Source organism: Contarinia nasturtii, unplaced genomic scaffold (genome assembly GCF_009176525.2).
Source record: "Contarinia nasturtii isolate CC-2019 unplaced genomic scaffold, AAFC_CNas_1.1 Cnas_scaffold_2042, whole genome shotgun sequence".
NCBI classification, from domain to species: domain Eukaryota; kingdom Metazoa; phylum Arthropoda; class Insecta; order Diptera; family Cecidomyiidae; genus Contarinia; species Contarinia nasturtii.
Genome location: NW_022199372.1, coordinates 95,645 through 115,500, shown reverse-complemented (window position 1 = coordinate 115,500; position 19,856 = coordinate 95,645). Strand labels below are relative to the sequence as shown.

The 19,856-nt window shown below is 32.9% G+C and overlaps 3 protein-coding genes across 4 annotated transcripts; 2 read left to right on the top strand and 1 right to left on the bottom strand.

Annotated features, from left to right (window-relative positions):
- Nucleotides 1-505: 505 nt before the first annotated feature.
- LOC116347724 (coiled-coil domain-containing protein 174) lies at nucleotides 506-16,271 on the bottom strand. 2 transcript variants are annotated; one of them, XM_031778440.1, is made up of 3 exons: nucleotides 2,580-5,138; nucleotides 1,306-2,475; nucleotides 506-1,235 (listed from the first exon to the last, which is right to left on the bottom strand). In XM_031778440.1, exons 1-3 carry the CDS (start codon nucleotides 2,619-2,621, stop codon nucleotides 738-740), a joined length of 1,710 nt encoding a protein of 569 aa, XP_031634300.1. In that variant the 5' UTR covers nucleotides 2,622-5,138; the 3' UTR covers nucleotides 506-737. The 2 variants fall into 2 exon arrangements, with proteins under 2 accessions (XP_031634300.1, XP_031634299.1); XM_031778439.1 differs by lacking the exons at nucleotides 506-1,235; nucleotides 2,580-5,138 and adding an exon at nucleotides 8,855-16,271 and having other exon boundaries at nucleotides 2,365-2,475.
- On the top strand, nucleotides 2,852-5,439 carry LOC116347725. Its single transcript, XM_031778441.1, has 7 exons — nucleotides 2,852-3,075; nucleotides 3,160-3,559; nucleotides 3,707-3,879; nucleotides 3,967-4,119; nucleotides 4,207-4,299; nucleotides 4,745-4,915; nucleotides 5,008-5,439. The coding sequence occupies exons 1-7, from the start codon at nucleotides 3,058-3,060 to the stop codon at nucleotides 5,023-5,025; spliced, it is 1,026 nt and encodes a 341-aa protein (XP_031634301.1). The 5' UTR covers nucleotides 2,852-3,057; the 3' UTR covers nucleotides 5,026-5,439.
- LOC116347726 (geranylgeranyl transferase type-2 subunit beta) lies at nucleotides 5,775-8,483 on the top strand. The gene is made up of 6 exons (XM_031778442.1): nucleotides 5,775-6,084; nucleotides 6,285-6,389; nucleotides 6,475-6,675; nucleotides 6,872-7,030; nucleotides 7,418-7,493; nucleotides 7,729-8,483. The coding sequence occupies exons 1-6, from the start codon at nucleotides 6,082-6,084 to the stop codon at nucleotides 8,178-8,180; spliced, it is 996 nt and encodes a 331-aa protein (XP_031634302.1). The 5' UTR covers nucleotides 5,775-6,081; the 3' UTR covers nucleotides 8,181-8,483.
- Nucleotides 16,272-19,856: the final 3,585 nt, after the last annotated feature.

Genomic DNA, 19,856 nt, shown 5'->3' with positions numbered 1-19,856 from the left:
ATTATGCCATTCATTCGTCGATCACCGAAATTGAACAAAATCAAATTTATACCACGGGACGAAGGTGTAGTTTTGAATTTGACAATGTTGGCTACTAAATGGACGACCCGAAACGGTGACACTAATTTGAACTTCATCGAAATGAGACGAGTGGAATCGATTGAATGGAATCATGGTTTTTTTGATTAAGTACAATTTTTAAAATATTTTTTAATCACGGTTCCACTGGAATCTAGAATGTTTATCAAAAATGTATATCAGTGTTGATTCAACACAATCTACGAGTATAATGTAGTTTATTCACGTTTTCCATTAAACAATGTACTAATCATGTAGGGATATCAAAACCACCACAGCCACTCAATGATTCCGAATTGGATCCAGTCAATGATGGTAAGTCATTTTAATTGTTTGTTTGTTTTTTGCTTGGACGCACAAACAAGCACACTGGTACTCGGTGCCAAGCTATGGCGTTCGAAAGAAATATACATGAAAATGTATGAAATTTAATGAGATTTTCTTTATTTCGATTACAGCTGGACCACGTATTCCACTACAACCAAGAGGTGTATTTTTATGTATGTCTTATTTTTTATGTACAAAAATCAATGGATTTTTTTTTTCATCAAACAATGTACTAATCGTGTAGGGATATCATCGATTTCGAGCAAAAATATAAATTTATTACAGTAAATGGACCAAAAATTGATTTTTTTTTCTTCTTAAATAAATAAATTTTATCCTTCATATGTAGTATTAGCCACCCAAGACTGTTTCGTCGTGCCCGATGCATTTTTATCAGATTTTTCTCTCAAAAACTTGAGTCCCGCTTCAATGGAATCGGTAATATCGCCGGATGGTGGTCGATTTTTCGATTTCGCTGTCGAAGTGGGTCCATAATAATCAAAAGTTGGTGGTGGCGGTACTTCAGCCCTACGTCTTTTATGCGATTCATCATCATTAACTGGAAAATCATGTCCATCCAATTCATTACGTATGGGTTCATTAAACATATTTTCATTGCGTCGTTTAATCGGTTTTGGTTTTTTCGTGGTGAATCGATTGAATGACTCTTCCATCATTGGTGGTGCAAATTCAGGAATACGTTCGGTGCGTTTCATGTCATTCCATTGTTGTTGTGACATTGGTTCGGGTTTTTCTGGTTTATATTCCCACCTATCATCATCCTCATCGCTCGACATTGTCGGTCTCTTCTTTCTATCTTTACCCTCATCCTGCAGCGAATCAGAAAAGAAAAATGGAAATGAATCAACATGTAATTGGAATAAAATGGAATAATCGAACCTTTCCCTCATCCCACGGTCGTAAATGATTTTGTCGTTTATCCTCGCGTTCTCTTTCCATCTTCTCTTTCTTTTTCTTCTCTTTCTCATCACGTTTACGTTGTTTTCGTTCCTCTTTGTTTTCCTCGTCTGTTTTCTCTTTATTTCCATTCGCTTCAAATTCATCTCGTGTCAATGGTGGCAGTCCGCTTCTGGCTCGTTGTCGATTTTTTGCGCCAAAAATTCGTTCGGCCACCATTTTCTCTCGTGCCAATCGTACCTCTTCTCGTTTTCGTTGCTCTTCCAATGTTTTATCCCGTTCACTTTCAAGTGTTTTTTGTTGTTTGGCCCGTTCGGCAGCGTCCGCTGAAAATGAATAATAACCAACACCATGCGTACGTGCCTCATCGAATAATACGTCTTGATAGTGAATTTGATCACGATTCAAATTTTCTTGTTCTTTTTGATCCCATTGTACACGCATCTCTTCCATTTTCGATGACTTTGATATCATACTCATAACATCATCGTCGTTTGTCGGTTTGTACAGCGGTAAATCAGCGCTGGATATTCCTTTGGTATCAATATACCATGGAGTTTCTTTCACTTTTTCAACGCTTACGTCTTCGGCTCTGGGATCTACTGACATGCGACTTTTGGCCGCATCGGCCAAATCACGATCTTTCTTTTTGAAAAAGTCCAAATCCTCTTTCAAACAACGACGCGTTCGACCCAAACAATCAGTATACTCCGTCCATTTATCATCGTCTTCTTTCCCCGAATCAATTTTATGATGTTCGGTATCACTATCCGAATCGGAACTTGACGATTCAATCGGTCGGCGTTCGTCTTGTTTCTTCTGATTGAAACGTACCAAACATGTATCGTCGGAATTTAACGAACCACCACTATTTGTCATTTTGTCGTACAGTTTTGCTTTTGCTTCGAGAATTTTTTTCGATTTTGCCAACATTTCATTGTCTTCATCGGTACGTTTTTCTTTTTCCGTTCTGACCACATCCAACTTTGACGGTTCAGCCGATTTTGTCGAGTGCGATCGATTTGCAGAGCTTGATGAACGCTTTGGAATGAACCCAGAGAATGGATCCGATGTACTAGTGACGGTGGGAGATTTTTTTATACGATTTACTTCTTCTTGTTTTCGCAGCAATTCGGCTTTTAAGCTGAGCAACTGAAATTAGGGGAAAAAGAAAGCGAGAAAGAATAAGAAAAATTCAACGAGAAATGTATGTGCCTTGGCACAATTTTCTTTAAAAAAATATATTATGATCTTACCGACGACAAATTTACGTCGATTCTCTTATTGGGGTCGTTCATTTTATGTTGTAAAAATTTTAAATTGAAAAATTAATTCCAGAAGTGTCTATTTATTTAAAAAAATATATATTTTTCCTTCTCAAAAACATCAACACAATGTTATTTAGTGAGAACGACGATAAACGTTGACAGGTCATTGACATTGTCTAGTGTCTAATGAATGACATTATCGAAACTGACTTGAATCAACTTCATGTGTGTTCCTTAAATTCTTTGAGCTAATGCTACTGTCAAACCACATTCCATTGTAGTGTTTACAAAAAGAGCAAACGTTGCGCTGTCTTTCATCAAAAACATCATTTTTTTTCATCGAATTTGTGAACACCATCCATTAATTTCATTGTAATTCGCGAAATATCCAACGTACGTTTCCTTGGATTGCATCAAATCATTATCATCTATTGTCATCGCTTGTGTTCGATTTCACAAAGCAAACATGTCAAACCTACCAGATGTAAGTGTCCGTACCATCATCATGATGAGAGTGATTAAATGATTCGTTCAATTTCTTATGCAATTATTGTGATTCATTTTTAAGGTCAAGGATTACTTCGATTTTTTGAAATGTACGGTGTGCCATGAATTATTTCGTGAGAAAATTTTCCTTTGTGAAAGAGGTCATTCGTTTTGTAAACCATGTCGAGAAATACTGGGAAAACAGAAGGAAACAAATATGTGTCCAGAATGCCGTGGCAAATTTACGGGTGCGGAAAATTATACATTGCAACGCGGTATTGAACAACTAATCGATTTATGGAAAAGTGTTTCGAAGAAATCCGATACAGCTGGCCCAAGTGACAGCAGTTGCCACGAAATTGTTGTAGCAAAATTAGCGGAATCTCTTCCCGCTTTGGTCAAATCTCTCTCAGAATTTGAGAAAAATGACAATGGATCACCACAGCCATTCAATGATCCCGAATCGGATCCAGTCATCGATAGTAAGTCATTTCAATTGTTTGTTGTTGTTTTTTTTTTGCTTGGACGCACAAACAAGCACTCTGGTACTCGGCGCCAAGCTATGGCGTTCGAAAGGAAGATACATGAAAATGTATGAAATTTAATGAGTTTTTTTATTTCGAATACAGCTGCACCACGTATTCCACTACAACCAAGAGGTGTATTTTCATGTCGTATTTGCGAAAACGAGGAACTCAGTGAAATCAGCGATACCTACGAAGTGATCGGAAAGGCATTGCGGGTCCCAATTTGTCGAATGGTCAACCACTTGCTAACATTTCACAAAGAAGATTTTTTCGAAGTAAGTTTGATTTTTTTTTCCGGTCAAAACGTTGACATTTTGCTAGCTGTTCACATTTCATATGACTTTATTTTCGATTCCCTGCAGGCACCTTTGCCCGACGGCAACCCTGAATTCACCAAGACATATGAATTCGATTGCAAGAATTTATGTCGAGCCATACGTGTTCATCAGTATGGTGTGTTCTTTTTTATTATGAGAGTGTATCGTAACCACGGAAAAACATATATTGGATCTTGGGTATAAACTCATCACTTATAAATTACTATTCCAAGATGTTTAATTAGATGTTGACCAATTTACATTATTTCTTCTAATCATCCCCAGGTACAAGGTGTCTACCCCAGCTCCAACTGCACACTCTTTACGTTCGAGCAAAAAATGCGAATTCGCAACGATGTCGCTCGTTACAGTGATTATGTAAGTATGCTTTATTGAATTTCTTTTTTTTTTTTTTTGAAAAAAAAACATGTACTTTAGTACTTAGCTAACAGTTTGGCAAAAAATAAGAGAGTAAGAGAGTTTTTCGGAAAACCCTACTCCTATATTATACAATATTAACAGTGTCTATCAATAGTTACTGTTTGTGCATATTACGATTGTGTGACCCTTTGTACTTGAACTCTACATAAACAAAAAGTCACAGAAAAATTGCTGTGGTCACACAAACGAATCTTTTACTTTCTGGAAAAATGTGATGATGGTTTCCTCATTTAAACAGTGTTTTGAAACACTGCAATTTAATGACAAACACTTAAATAAATCGTCATGTTTGTCGTAGACCAAAATTCATATTGACTCTGATTGATATAAATAATCGACCTTTATCACCTGAATAAATAATGGAAAATATGTCTTTTTTCAGACATTTGGTCAAAATTCAAGCGTTCGTTATATCCTAGAGAATAAACATTGTTTGTATTATGAAACGGAAATGACGCCAAACGATATTGGGAAAATTGTGGTCGATGTCAAAATCTTAAGATCTGGGCAAGAACATGAACATGAAGGTCGTCGCAACACTACCGAAGTTGAGGTACGTTAAAACTCTTTAAAAAACATTCATTTTTGCAATGACTAGCTCGAATTCAATCCATTCTGTTTAAAAAAAATTATTTTATTTTTCAGGATGTCTCCAATCAATAGCTGCCAGTTCAACGAGAAAACATAACAAACGTTACCATTTACCATATCTAAAAACATGTAAGCTCATCCGTAGGGAAAAATCGCTGCAGCATTCATTTAATTTCAGTAAAATTGCCTTAAAATATCCGATTTGAATGGTAAATATGGATATCAATTGTGATTTAAAAAAAGCGAATTTCATACAATTTAAAAGCATTTAAAAGCAAATTAGTTTGGGGAAAACAAAATCATAAATTTTTCTACATTCATTTATTTACATTATAGAATGCCGAATGTATCGGACTAAAAATCAATGCCAATTTATCCTAATTTCGTCAATTCTTCATGTTAAAGTTTTCTTTGAATTGATCGAAAAATTTGGGAATTTATAAAAAAAAAAATCGTTGAATAAACAACAGTTTTTTGGAAATGAAATTTTTTTGTTGTTTTTTGTGTAAAAAAAAACAATTTTTGTCATTTTGAGCGCAAAGCAGCGTTTTTCTAAAGAAAAAAAAATATTTTTTTTATTTCGGTCTTTGAAATGAATTTTATAAGTAGAAATCGAATTGGAATAAACAAATCATATGAAAAATGATCCGATGAACGCACCCTCGTGGCTCTACAGACAATATATAAACATTTGACAAAATTTGACATATTCCAATTCAGAGGCAAACAACGAAAACATGCACGCACACCATTGCAACGTCATTCACACCGACACGTATCCGAGACTGTGTAGTTTTTTTCTTCTTCTCATTGACAGCGATTTACATGTTTCTCGCAAATCATACGTCAAAATCCATTCTGGAGTGTGTATAATATGAGTGTGATGCAGTAAAAATGCGTACAAATGTGTCATTCAATTCATTACATTGATTTGGTTTATTGCTTTTAATTAAAACGGTCGACAAATTGTGTTTAACTCGCAGTTTAGATACTTTTGGCAACACCAGTGGCATTTTATTTTCATTTGTTCAATCGAATTTTCGTTCTGTAAATTGAACCAAATTCTTTGACTATTCGTGCTATTGGTAAAAAAATCAAGCAGATTTTTCAAAAAAATACCAAAAAACAATGGTGAGTACAATATTGTTGACGAAATCTTTGTGAAATTCAGCGCAATTGTTTTTGTGCGTATTTTAAAAGACAGTATTGGTTGGGCTGATTGAATTGACCTCCAAGCGTTCGCCACGACACACTGCATTCGTTTATATAAATCATGATGTGTACTGTTTTGTCATTCAAACCCTGTGATTGTTGGAATATTCTTTTTTCAGGCTTTTATTGTAAATGACGTTGCATTATCACCGGGACCAAAGACACTTTTATTCGATAAACACGTCGAATATATTGCAAACCATGGAAATGATCAAAATGATTTTGTAAGTATATCGGAAAACATGAACGTACTTTTTTCACCATTTTTATACGCCGATATTTTCTAATGCAACAACTTTTTTTTTGCAGGAATATTGTATGACCGAATTTTTGCGAATGTCCGGCATTTATTGGGGCGTTACCGCACTTGATGTTATGGATCACTTGGAGAAAATCGATCAAGCATCAATCGTTGAATTTATTAAAAAATGTCAGTGTCCAGTATCAGGCGGTATTTCACCCTGTGAAGGCCATGACCCACATATTTTGTACACACTGAGTGCGGTTCAGGAATGACAACAAGACCATTTTCTTCTTAATAAAGGAAATTCAGGGCATTTTTTACATATTTAGATAAAATAGTAATTTTTGAATATTTTTTTTTGCTTCAAAAGTGAAGACAATGCACGTAGGCACTACGTGCTATATTGATACGAAAATGTGTTTTTGAAAACATTTAAATTTTTATGAATATTTTCAATTTCAGATTCTTTGTATCTATGACCGTTTACAAGAAATTGACTTGGAAGCAGTGGCCAAATATGTGAGCGGACTTCAGCAACCGGACGGTAGTTTCTTTGGTGACAAATGGGGCGAGGTTGACACACGATTTTCATTTTGTGCCGTTGCCATTTTGACATTAATCGTAAGTATGGATGTATAGCGCTTAGGTCATACCAAAATTACCAACCTAAAGCAATTGCTATCAGTTGGTGACACTGTCAAAATTTTAAATATTGTTTATTTCCAACGAAATATGGAGAAAACGATGTCAAAAATACTTGGCATTGAATATTTGTATTTGTTTAATTGGAATCACATTGTGAAATTCACAAAATTATATGTGACCAACTTCAATTGAAAAATAATCAAAATATCTTTAGCTCAAACTCTTGGCAGTGTGTTTTTCTTTGGTAAATTTAATTGTGCTGTAGTGAGATCGCCTCATAATATCTTTAGTCACTGTGATTTTTGGGCGGTGGTACCAGAATGAGAATTTTCATTTTTATCTCTTTTTTCTCTTTTTTTCCAGCATAAAATGGATGTGATCAATTTACCAAAAGCAATTGAGTTTGTGATGTCATGTTGTAATCCAGATGGTGGTTTCGGTAAGAGATATTCTTTGAACTACTGTGTTTTCTATTGTTATTCCGAAGAAGTACCTAAAGCTATTGAATAGAGTTTGGCCTTGAGATTAATATATAGATTGAAATAGAAGCCAAATCTATTTCGGTGGTGTCGAAACCACATATATGACATAAGTTCATTAAAAAAGTTTTAAATAATAAAGTAAGTTTGATTCAAAGGAATTTGCTAATTTATGCTTTTTTCCCATTTCTCTAGGTTCAAAGCCGCACGCAGAAAGTCATGCTGGTTTGATCTACTGTTGTGTTGGTTTTTTGTCATTGACCCAGCAATTGCATCGTCTCGACGCTGAAAAGCTGTGTTGGTGGTTGTGTGAGCGTCAATTGCCAAGCGGTGGTTTGAATGGACGTCCAGAGAAGCTACCCGACGTTTGCTATTCGTGGTGGGTGTTATCATCGCTAACAATTATGGGCCGATTGCATTGGATTAAAGCCGACCAGCTAGAGCAGTTTATTTTGTCTTGTCAAGATAACGAAACCGGTGGTTTCAGTGATCGAACGGGCAATTTACCGGATATTTTCCATACACTTTTCGGTTTGGCCGCCCTGTCATTGCTAAAAGCCGACAAGCGCCTTAAACCTATCAATGCGACACTTTGTATGCCACAGTATGTCATCGATCGTCTGGGAATTAAACCGCAATTTTTATAAATTTAAATATATTTAAACAGTTTAGCGTTTAGGTGAACGATCCGATAGATGGATTTTAAACAATTTCTTTATTTTAACTATTTCCAATACAAAGACGAAAAATTGAGAAGAAGAACATACAAATAACAAAATTATTTCTCTTTGTTTTGCACTAAACAAAAAAATCATTTCCAACAAATAAGAATTGTATTATATGAATTGAATTTGAATTGTATTATTGAACTGCTGATTACACTGTTTATTATGTATAAAAGAAAAACATTGCAGTTAAATATAGAGTAATAAAAGAAAACAAAAACGAAATATTGGAGTTTAAATATCTCGATAAGGAATTCTCAAAGATATCATATTTCTCTCTTTCGAGTACCGGAGTACTAATTTGTATGTCCAAACAAAAAACAATTAAAATTATTTCGAATTGCCATCCTGAATCCTGAAGAAACCATAACATATTTGAAATGAAATGGTTTGCCATTCGTTCCTTTTGTTTTTGCTTTATTTCATATAAACTCAAAGTTGATTATTTTATTAAAGTTGATTATCATTATAATTTTTAAAGTTTAGCAGTACTACGCAATTTTGCCATCACCCTCCCCCCACCTGAAAAATTCTCATCACCACCTGTGTTCAGCACATATTAAAGAAATTAATCCAATAGCTTGTTTGTTAATTACCTTGATGTGTTGCAACTTGCAAGAGTTTGTGTATTTTTCCTGGTACTTCTTTTAGATGAATTATTTTGATTTATGGACTCATACTTCTCATACTTCTTATCAGGAACGAAATATTTTATTTCTATTTGTGCTATGCTTTAAATTGCTGGTTTCCTATTGTGCAGCGGGATGTCTACTTGTGGAGGCAACAGCGTGTCCTTTTTTTGCTTCTAGATAAGCAACGATGTCTTCAGATTTTCGAAATTCTTGAATATCTACCATATTAACATCTAGCCCTTTCTCCACTAGAAATTTAACCATCTCCAAATCACCACCATATAGGGCAACTTGACTTAATAGTCCTTCTTCAGAAGAATTACGAACATTTGTAATAATCTTAATGCTAACTTTTTGTTGTTCTTTGTAGATGTTCTGAATATTTCCAAACATGTTATCTATCGCCTCTAGTATTGTAATAATATCTTGGTTTTTAGCGAAATCTTTTGGAACTTTCTCGAATTTATTTGGAGCATTATAAATAGCACCATTTTCTAATAACCATTTAACAATATTAAACTCACCTACCCTACTAGCATAATGTAAAAGTGTATTATGTTGATTGTCACGAGTATTAATAATGGTATTGATGTCTAATTCATAATTTGTGCCTTTCATTTTTAAATTATCAATCCTTAATTGAGGATTATCACTTTGTATTTCCTTAAATAATGTATCAATTTGTTTCAGTAGTTCATAGGTTTGATCATGTGCCAAGTGCAACGGCATCTTATCGTCTGAATTTTTTGCATTAAAACTAGCACCATAATTTAATAACAATTTAACATTTTCAATTTTATTGTTTTTAACAGCAATATGTATGGGTGTATTTTTATTGAAATCAATAGCTTCAACATCTGCATTATTATCTAATAAAAATTGTACAACATCAAGCTGATCAACAGAAGCCACTACATGTAATGGTGTATAACCATCTTGATTCTTTACATTAATATTTACACCTTCCTTAATAAAATTTTCAACCTCTGATGTATTCCTTTGTTCTATAGCAATAAATAGATTTTTAACTGCTTGAAACAATTCAACAATATTGTTATGCCCATTTTGTGTGGCAACTACTTCGGGGGTTTCACCTTGCAAATTCTCTTTATTGAAAATGGCTCCTTTTTGTAAAAGTAAAGAAACAATTTGTTCATGACCGTTTTGTGCTGCCAAATGTATTGGTGCATTTTTCTGAGAATCTATTGCATCAATAGATATACCTTGATAGTCTCGGTAACGTGGATATCGCAAAGACTCTTTTCTTCGTTCAAGATAATCATGATTATGTTTCAATAAAATTTTGATTGCCTGTTCATCATTCGTTTCAGCTGCTATATGCAACAAAGTCTTCCCTGCAGCATTGCGCGCATTAAGAATAAATAACATAGGATTGTTACCATCATATGCATCTGCACGACCAGATCCATATGGACCCCATTTATGGATATCATGATTCATACTACATTTCAATAACTGATTATTCAAATCTTGCATCAAATTTTGACTACTGAATAATACATTCAGAACATCCAGTAGCCAAACTATTTTATCACTAGATGATTTATGTTTTGAATTACGTAGCATACTCGGTGTTCTATCGTTTCTGTCTGTTTTATCAAAAAAGGCACCAAATTGTAACAAAAATTCTACAATTTCAACTTGTCCAAGTTCGGACGCCCAATGTAATGGTATTCTACCGCTACCTTGTTCTACCTTGTTAACATCAGCACCGTATCGCACAAGAAATTTGACCCATTCAAAGTTTTTCGATATGATAGCATTATGTAGCCTAGGCATATCATTTTCAACAAGATCTAAATTAAATTGAATGGGATTTTTGAAAAATGCAACCTTATCCTTCATTAACTGACGTGCATTTTCAGAAATACGTGCATCTTTTTTAAGTAAGTAATTTATAACATCTACTTGATCAGATAAAACAGCACAAGAAAGAGGTGTTTCATGAGACTCATTTTCCCAATTGATGTTTGCTCCTTTATTAACTAAATATTCAATTATATTTAATTCACTACGAGCATATATTGCCATAAAGAATGGAGTTTCGCCTTTATTGTTTGTATCATTAATTAGTTCGCCATTGTCAATTAGATACTTGATCGATTTCAAGTTGGCACCCGCATCACAAGCAGTATGCAGCATGGTATTTGCATCTTCTTCAAAATAATGATTTTCCTTCAAATATTGGATAATATTTTCCTGATTATTATCTATAGCCTGACGTAAATGTAAGTGATGGTTAGAAACGTTTTCTTTAGTTATAAAATGCTTAAAAGTCTTTATATGACCATGTTCAGCAGCAGCCTGTAGAATCTGTATAATATACTTATTTAAACTTTTATTGTAAGAACTGTAACCAATATCATAATTTGTTGTGGTACTACCGTGTTCTAATAGGTATTTTGTAATGGTCAACCTATGCTCATCACTAAGATGTTCACTTAAATTAACACGATCTAAAGGATAATAACTATTATCATCATTGTTTAATATCTCTTTTCTTTTTTCCGAATCGTATATTGTTCCTAATAAAGCTACGATGACTTCAACACGTCCATGCACAAAAAAGTACGACAGTATTCGTGACTGATCTTTTTTATCATTTAATTTCTTAAATATATCTGGTTTTTTTAAGAGTAATTTTTCTTGTATCGGGCGATATTTGTTATCATGATTGGCATAAACAGCTAAAATGCCCCCATTATATAATCTCATATTTGGATTTCTCTCTGTATATTTGTATTTTTCTCTATAATCACCGTATAGCATAGTTTTTATTAAAGTATTGACATCCTCATCGTTTAATGAGTCTAAACTGGCGCCTTTCAATAATAGATCGAAAGCACAACAAATATCATTTTTTTGCATGGCATAATCCAAGGCACTCTTGTCCGTATTATCTTTTGTATTTACAAACTTGACCAATTTAGAATTTTCATATTCGGGATACTTAAACCGACCATGTTTTAAAACACTGTTTTCATAAGTGTCATTGGCGTAATCTAAAAGTTTTCGGACATCTTTGCAACGACCATCGATAATAGCATAATGTAGAAATGTTTTGCCCAAAGTATCAAGTTTTTTTGCCCAATCGCTATAGCCATATTTTAATACAGATTTAATAAAGTTTGTATGCTTTTTTGTAGAAACAAAATTCAATAGTGGCTTATTTAATGCTGAAGTAATTTTTTCTTGTCTTCCATTTAACTGTCCAATTATACTGTTAATGAATATTGGGGATGTATTTAAGAACACATCATCAATACACTGGAGGTTCAGTGTATCAGCAGGTTCTGTAAGTATTTTCTTGGCTATAGAAAAAGAAGTAAAATATTCAGCAAAAGTTCGATGTATGAAGTGTGGTTTATCATCTATAATTTGATCAACAATACCCTCATTGTGCTTGCCACTTTTAACTTCTTCTATCAAACCATTTAGTTTTTCAATAGCGTTTTGAGATAGTAATTCTTCCAACTCTTCATCGCTGAATAATGCTTGCAATGCTAACAATTCATACTTCTTTTTAAATATATTATAATTCTGATCGGCTAATTCTTCTTCATCTGTTTTACTGAAATCTCTACCTTTCTTTTCTACCAAGTGGAACTCATAAAATTTCCTTCTAACAAAACGATCATACAATTCAAGTAAAGTAAAATCCTTTGGTAACACAGGTGTAGCGCATTCTGATTTCAAAAATTCTTTACAGCCTTGCCATTCTGATGGTTGTTTTTCTTTCTCATCTTGAAAAATTTCTGCAATTATTCTCGTTTGTAACGGAATACCAATAAATTCTCGATCTTCATCATTTATTGATTTAGAAATGTGTTTCGTTATAGATTCAGCATATGTATTTAATCGATCTGTATATTTTCCACCTGAATTCTCTAGTTTCAATTTTTTAGTCCAAAACTTAGTCAAAAAATCATTTTGTTCGTCTTGTGATAATGGCTTCAATACATTAGAGAATACTCCTAATGCTCGTTCTAGTTCTTTGCTCATATTTGGTCTAGTGGTAATAAATAATCTTTCTACTTTATAATTTTGTAATGATTGCAATATTTTGATTACTATATCTTTATACTTTGGACTAATCTCATCAAATCCATCAAATAAAAATGCCATTCTCCCGCGATTAATAATCCGATTTTTAAATAATTCTTTTTCGAAATTTGTTTTTAGCTTTGACTGTTTATGTGATTCTAATAAATCATCTATTAAAAAATTCACCACTTCATTTTTATCATAATTACTGAATTCTGATTCCAAATTGTTCAACACTTTATTAAAGAGTTCAGTGTAATCATTTAAATTAATCCTAATCACCCATAGACTCAAATCATTTTTTAGCTTCATTGATAAACTAGTTAGTACTGTACTTTTACCCATTCCAGCTGTATCAGAAATAATAACTATTTCATGGTGATTTTTTTTGTCAACTAATTCATCTTGTCCAATCAAGCATGGGCGGCTATTACTATCAGTTTTATCTTTTAATCTACATCGTGCTAGATTAGTTGTAGAACCGTGAGATTTGTACCAAGCTAATTTTTCTGGATGGCTGCGTAACAAATGAATGTTAAATTTTGTATTTTCCTCATGTAGTTCTTCGAACTTCTGTTCAGCCAATTCTACTGTATCAAATGCGAAAATGTGTTTATTACCTTCCAATCCACTATCAGTACCACAAATAACAAATATATCGCTATCAAATTCTCTAACGCATTTTTTAATCTTTTCCATGCTAAAGGTTGCTGGCCTTAACCAACGATATATATAATAATAATCAACTTCACCTAAATTCTCTAGTTTCGTACCTATATTGATTTCCTCGCCCTTAATTAACTTGACTAATGTTTTTGTATCGATACTCAATTTGTTTAGTTGTGCATCTAACTGCTGTAAGCTTAGCCTTTCTCCTTGAAAAGTTACTTCTTTCTCTGAAAGTTTTTCTTTTGAATCAACAGTAAGATCATTAAAACTACTGTCATCAACTGGATATGTGAACTTGTAATCATCTTCAAATTTCTTAGCTAAAGCATTATCTTGCTCAGCGAGCAGAAGAATTTTCTTATTTTTCTTATTTTGTTCCAATGCATCAATCAACTCACAATATAAGTCAAATATCTCATCATCTGTAGCACCAGATGCACAGTGTATGATTAACAAATTGTGACTAATTTGAGATTTTAATGCTTCTAATACACGTTTTTGGGTTTTTGGCCGCAGTAACGTACTCAAACGCATAAAAATGTAAGCGTCGTGCCTTTCATATTGTGCAAAACCATCTTTATCTTTTAGATGTTCTAGTGCATTATAAACCTTAATTGCGCTTAAAAATGTTTCTTCTGACGGCAGATGAAAAACATTTTTTTCTGTAGAGGCAAAACTTTGTAGGAGATCAACGATGTTATTTTTTTCAAATTTCATACTATATTTTTCAAGTTTCTCGGAATACGCTAAATTCAAGCCCACAGATATTAGACCACTAACTTCCCGTTCAATTGACTCAAAAAACTGTTTGCCATCTTTTGCCTCGAGAAATCTGCCTTCCTTTCCTTTTTCTTTACGTTTCTTTTTAAACCAGTCCAACATTTTCGTTTGAAAGGAATCAGCTACTAATTCAGAATTAAGTAAATTAAATTGACTATGTTCCCCCAAGTTTCTTGCAATAATATTACCTAGCCTAACCTCATTAGGTTGATTGACGGCAAAAACTAACTTGTTTAGAAATTCATTTATTTCGTTTTCTTCAATCTTATCATTTGGCAGCGTAGGTTTGGATAGTAATAGTTCGCCATCAAGCGTCTCTTCACATGTCTTAAATTCACTTATTTTACATTCATATTGCTTAAGTTCACAAAAGTTTATGTTTCTATTTTCCAGCTCTTTTTTAAATGCAGCTCTGAAATTTTCTAAATTTCCAGCTAATTTATGATCTTCATCAAAAAACACTTCTCTAAAGCGTATTACACATTTTTCTTCGTCTTTCACTGATACGAGTATATGACCAGCCAATTTGTCAATGTTATATTTAAAAATATCTGCTTTATGAGTAATAAGAGTATCTGCAGCAATATATTCAGCAAATTTACTGGAAAATTGTTTTATGTCGGTAATTTCTGGATTAACTTGTGGCTTAAATACTTCTCCAAAATATTTAGATACAGCTATCTTTGTCTGGCGCAGCTTTTGCTTAAACTGATCTTCATCCAGTTCGAAAACCGATTGCAAAACATCTCGAAAATTTCTGACTTCTAGAGATATCGCATTCTTCACAAAATTATCACGAAACTTGGCATATTTTTTTTGTGGTTTTTTTCCAACATTTTCTTTAATATCAAATACTTCATTGCTTAGTGCACCATGGTATAGCTTAAAAATATGACTTCTTAGCTCCAACTTATTTTTAGATATTGTATCCTTCAATTCATTTGCTAATATATGTAAATCGGATGTATTTCTTAATATTTTATATAGGTCATGTTCCTTGTCATCTACAATAAGTTTATAAAACTCGCCTGATTTTGTTACATCTAGAATTTCATCTTTTTCTTTAATCTTCGCTGTCTCAATTCCTGCGTTTTCTAAGTTAACGAAATCAAAGTTTGCGTTGGTACAGATCAACAATTCAATTTCTTTCAATTTGTGGCTTTTAAATATGGAATCTTTCTTAATCTTACGATACGAAATAAAGTACTTTTGTAGACTAAAATCATCATCGTTTTTTGTAAGCAAATTGTGAGTAGTAATTTTTTTTGTTTCACCTGTTTCCTGCTTATGTTTTGCTTGCAAACACTTTATATTTTTCGCTTCAACATCATCTTTTCTTCTATACATGAAAACTAAATCGTCAAATTTTCCAGCATCCTCAACTTCTGTACCTAATTGAAAATCATAATCCATTTTTATGGCGCGTTTCAAGTATAACATTTGCAGTTTCAATTGGTAGATTGGACCATGCAAGTTGTGTACTAATCCACCTTTACGATAGTAAGTATTGCCTTTTGAATCAGTATCTGAACTATCATCCGATTTCAATCTTTTTTTATCGTTCTCAACATCAACAGAAGTAGAATTCCTTTTTCTAGCAGATGATTGACTTGATGTTCCCGGTTCAACATTCTGATCCATGGTTTCATTCGACTGTTGTGCTTTTTGAACTTCTTATCTTTTGGCACCACACCTTGTAGATCTTTCACTCGGTCAATATTTTTCAATTCATTGGAAATGAATTTCTCCTCAAATAAAAATGTTTTTACTTTTAACTTCAACTCAAAAGAGCCACTAATATAATTATTTATTCACTGTCTGACCATTGAATTAAATAAATTAGTTGAATGGTTCAAATTTTTGTATAGGAAACTATTTTTTCTCTGACGTTTACTGTCAAGTATAAGTGAGTCAACTATTATATTAAGATTGACACACCACAAGTCAATGTATGCTCTCGATAAAAATGTTAATGTATGAATCCAGTATTTAATGATAACAGGCAGTAGTACCCGATTTAAATATTCATGACATTCCACTTCATAAAAAAGCCGTTCTGTGTTGGAAAATAATTTTTATTCAGTTTATTTGTTCGCGCTATTTGTATTATAACATTCAACACTTGAGGATTAAGTTTGATATGCACAAATTTTACCAGATAATAAAATCATTTTACAACATCTGTAATATCCGTACAAGAATTAAATATTTCATTAAAAAGTGAGCGCGCGCCGCTTATATGTATTGTAAAGCAGAACTGTATACAAAACAACACAATAAATCATTGGACTCAATGCATTGAGTCAAAAAAAAAATCGCCAATATATGTATATATAAGTATAAGCTGTAAAATGTCAAATACACTCACAGTCACAGCTGTCAAATGAAGCTCAAATATATGGTGAAATTGCCAAAATCTGTATTCTGTGAGTGTATTTGACATTTTACAGTTTATTTTCAAGTGGAGGCGGCACTTAACTCAATTCAAATGAATGGACATTTTAATGAACGTATACATATAATATGAAAATTTTAAATGATTTTCAAAATTGAATAATACCCATAAAGAGATTATATGAATTGATATTTATCATAAAAATACGATCTGGACCATGATTGTCCATTGCTCCTGGCAACGTGTATGTCAAAATATATTCTCACATATCTAATACCATAAAATAAAATTTGGCAAAACTATTGAAATACAATTTTAAATTTATTCAGCAGCCGAAATCATTCATCGTCAAACATCATGAAACAGATTGTTTAAATTTCAAAAGATGTTCAGCTAAATTCATTTATGCACGTTAAACGGTATGGAAACAATAAATTTGCATATGTGATTGATGTCATGAGTGGATGACGACAATTCAGCTTATTTACAGAACATGTCCCGTGACATATTCAACAAACAAGTCGACATTAAAGTCTTTGAATCAGGTTTTTTTTCATTTTCCAGTAGTTTTGTTTTAGATTTTAGATTGAAAATTATCGGCTGAAGTTCTGAAATAACGGAAAAATTATATGCAAATCGTATTACAGAAACCAAACACCATCCATTTATGTTCCTGGCATTTTAAGCTAAATTGAAAATGGCATGGTACGAATTTCAAACTAAGAGCTGCTATGAGCATTCTTGTGGTGTATTGCAGTGCTACCTTACATAAATCATCTGATCTTCTCAAGTTTACATCTCTTATCGCTGAAATCGTCATTTCATGATATTGCGTTCACTTTCATTTAAATGCAATGTTCATGTTGAAATGTGTATGTATGAATTGAATCGTGCACACCTCGCACATTTATTTTGATACACAAGAAAAATTATCGAAATTTATTACTACAACAGCTGTAATTATTGCAAATAAAGCTCAAAGTGACTACCAAAATTAGACTATTTTTAAAAATATGAAACCCAATCGCACGTCAATATTGTTTATATTTTATATTGAACATGTACTAAAGTGGACAAAAAGGAGTAAGAATTTCGTATTTTGAAGGAAACCGTTGAAGTAATTTCATCGTCCCTTTTATGGCTAAATGGGTCCATCCCTCATGCACTTCTATGCCAAATTTGAGCACGATACAATAAAAACTACCAGTATTCATTTGTTGACTTGTTCAATTATACCTTAACAACCTTAACAAACAAAATCTTCTTATGGATAAGAAACACACAAACCGAATTGTATATCTACTCCAAGTTGATAAAATTTCAAGCGGAAACGTACATTTATAATACATTGCATCATACTGTTAAAATGACAGATAATATGTCTCACTTCCACATATTTTTTGGAACATTGCTCGTGATGATTCAAAAAAATTATCCGGATTTCAAAGAAAAATGTCCATTAAGTCATGAAAATTCAAATAATCAACGATTTATATGATGATTTTTTTCGCCAAAAAAATTCAAATCGTTTTTCGGCACGTTTTTTTCTATTAAAAGTGCTGTATTATTTTTCTTCTTTTTTCGTTTGATAATGACCTAGAGCGTAGAGCGTAGACAGAATGATTCAAAATCCTATACAAACCAAAACATCATTCAAACAAATGCTATTTATTATTCACGATGAATTTCGACACCATTTGTGCTTTTGCGTATATAATGTGATAAGGCGCGTTTGATTTTTAGCTATATATTCCAACAACGAAATTGTTGGTTCACAACCAAAACGGTTATTCTAAAAGAAGATTGACGAATCCAATGATTCGTATAGATCTTAAAAAATGTATATCGCTCTTTGGTAAGGCCAATAGTTCAAATTAGGTGTATCATCAGAGCATGTTTTACATTATCAAGTGCTTATTAAGTGCTTTTGTGCCTACATCGGCTAAGGCAGTTCACAGAACATTCTTTAAGTGAATATGATTGATTCAAAACAAAATATAACAAAAAAAAATGTTATTTAAGATGTCTATCATTGCTTTATTTGAAACCATCGCGACTCATTTTTAAATGTTTGGAACTAAATTAACTTAAAAATAATACAATTTTGATTTCTAATTTTATCGTTTTAAAATGGCAAAAAAATATGGTGCAAATCTTCCAATTTGGCTGGTTTTCTACACACGGGGCAGTTCGGCAAATCTTTCAATGACTTTTCGATACATGGTGGACAAAATACATGTCCACATGCTGTGGATGCTACATTCTTACCTAACATGCTTTCGAAACAAATGACGCAATCCGTTTCCGATGGTTGTGGTGCAGTTGGTTGATGAAAATCTCTGAACAAAATGTCATTTTGAATGGGTGATGTGATCTCAACTTCAACCGTTATGGAATTGTCATTAATAAATCCATTCTCTGGATTCAGTAGCTCCTCCCATGTTAAATTGACGGTATATAGCGCACTGCCTGGCTGAAAGTACTTACTTTTAATTTCTTCCACCGAATGCTCTTTTTTGCTTGACAGAATTCGGACCAACATCTGACGAGTGCATGATTTTTTGCCATACATAGCTAAACTCACACCAAATTGATTATTATGTTTGTAAACCGTTAGATACCATTGTAAATTTTCTGTCATAAATTGCGGTGATTTGACAGCCATCAACGATCGAATATTTTTAACTGTCAATTGATATTTGTGGCCATCGGTTTCAGAACCATTGCTGATATCTTTGAAAATCAATTCACTTTTATTCGAATCATACGGATCAGCCACATCAATTTGAACATCCAAAGTGATCATGTCATTCTTCACATAACATTTGCTTGCATCAAATAGATCGTTCAATAAAATCAATCCACCGCCATATCCATTTTTATAGTTGTACACGCATGGTAAGTAATGACGTTCAATTGCCTCGGTATTTTCATTAAACGATAGAAGTTTTATTGAGAATGATGCGACATAAGACCAATTGAATGATGTGTTTTGTTTCAGACAGTGCAGCGTAAAAACAAGATATTGTTTTCCATCATCCAATACCTTGAGAACAC

Coding starts and splice junctions, on each gene's coding strand:
- LOC116347726 (XM_031778442.1), top strand. Junction 6,676..6,871: donor ACACACTGAGTGCGGTTCAG/GAATGACAACAA, acceptor TTTCAATTTCAG/ATTCTTTGTATCTATGACCG. Junction 7,494..7,728: donor TAATCCAGATGGTGGTTTCG/GTAAGAGATATT, acceptor CCATTTCTCTAG/GTTCAAAGCCGCACGCAGAA.
- LOC116347725 (XM_031778441.1), top strand. Junction 4,120..4,206: donor AAACATATATTGGATCTTGG/GTATAAACTCAT, acceptor AATCATCCCCAG/GTACAAGGTGTCTACCCCAG. Junction 4,300..4,744: donor TCGCTCGTTACAGTGATTAT/GTAAGTATGCTT, acceptor GTCTTTTTTCAG/ACATTTGGTCAAAATTCAAG.
- LOC116347724 (XM_031778439.1), bottom strand. CDS start 16,045: ATGGATCAGAATGTTGAACCGGGAACATCAAGTCAATCATCTGCTAGA.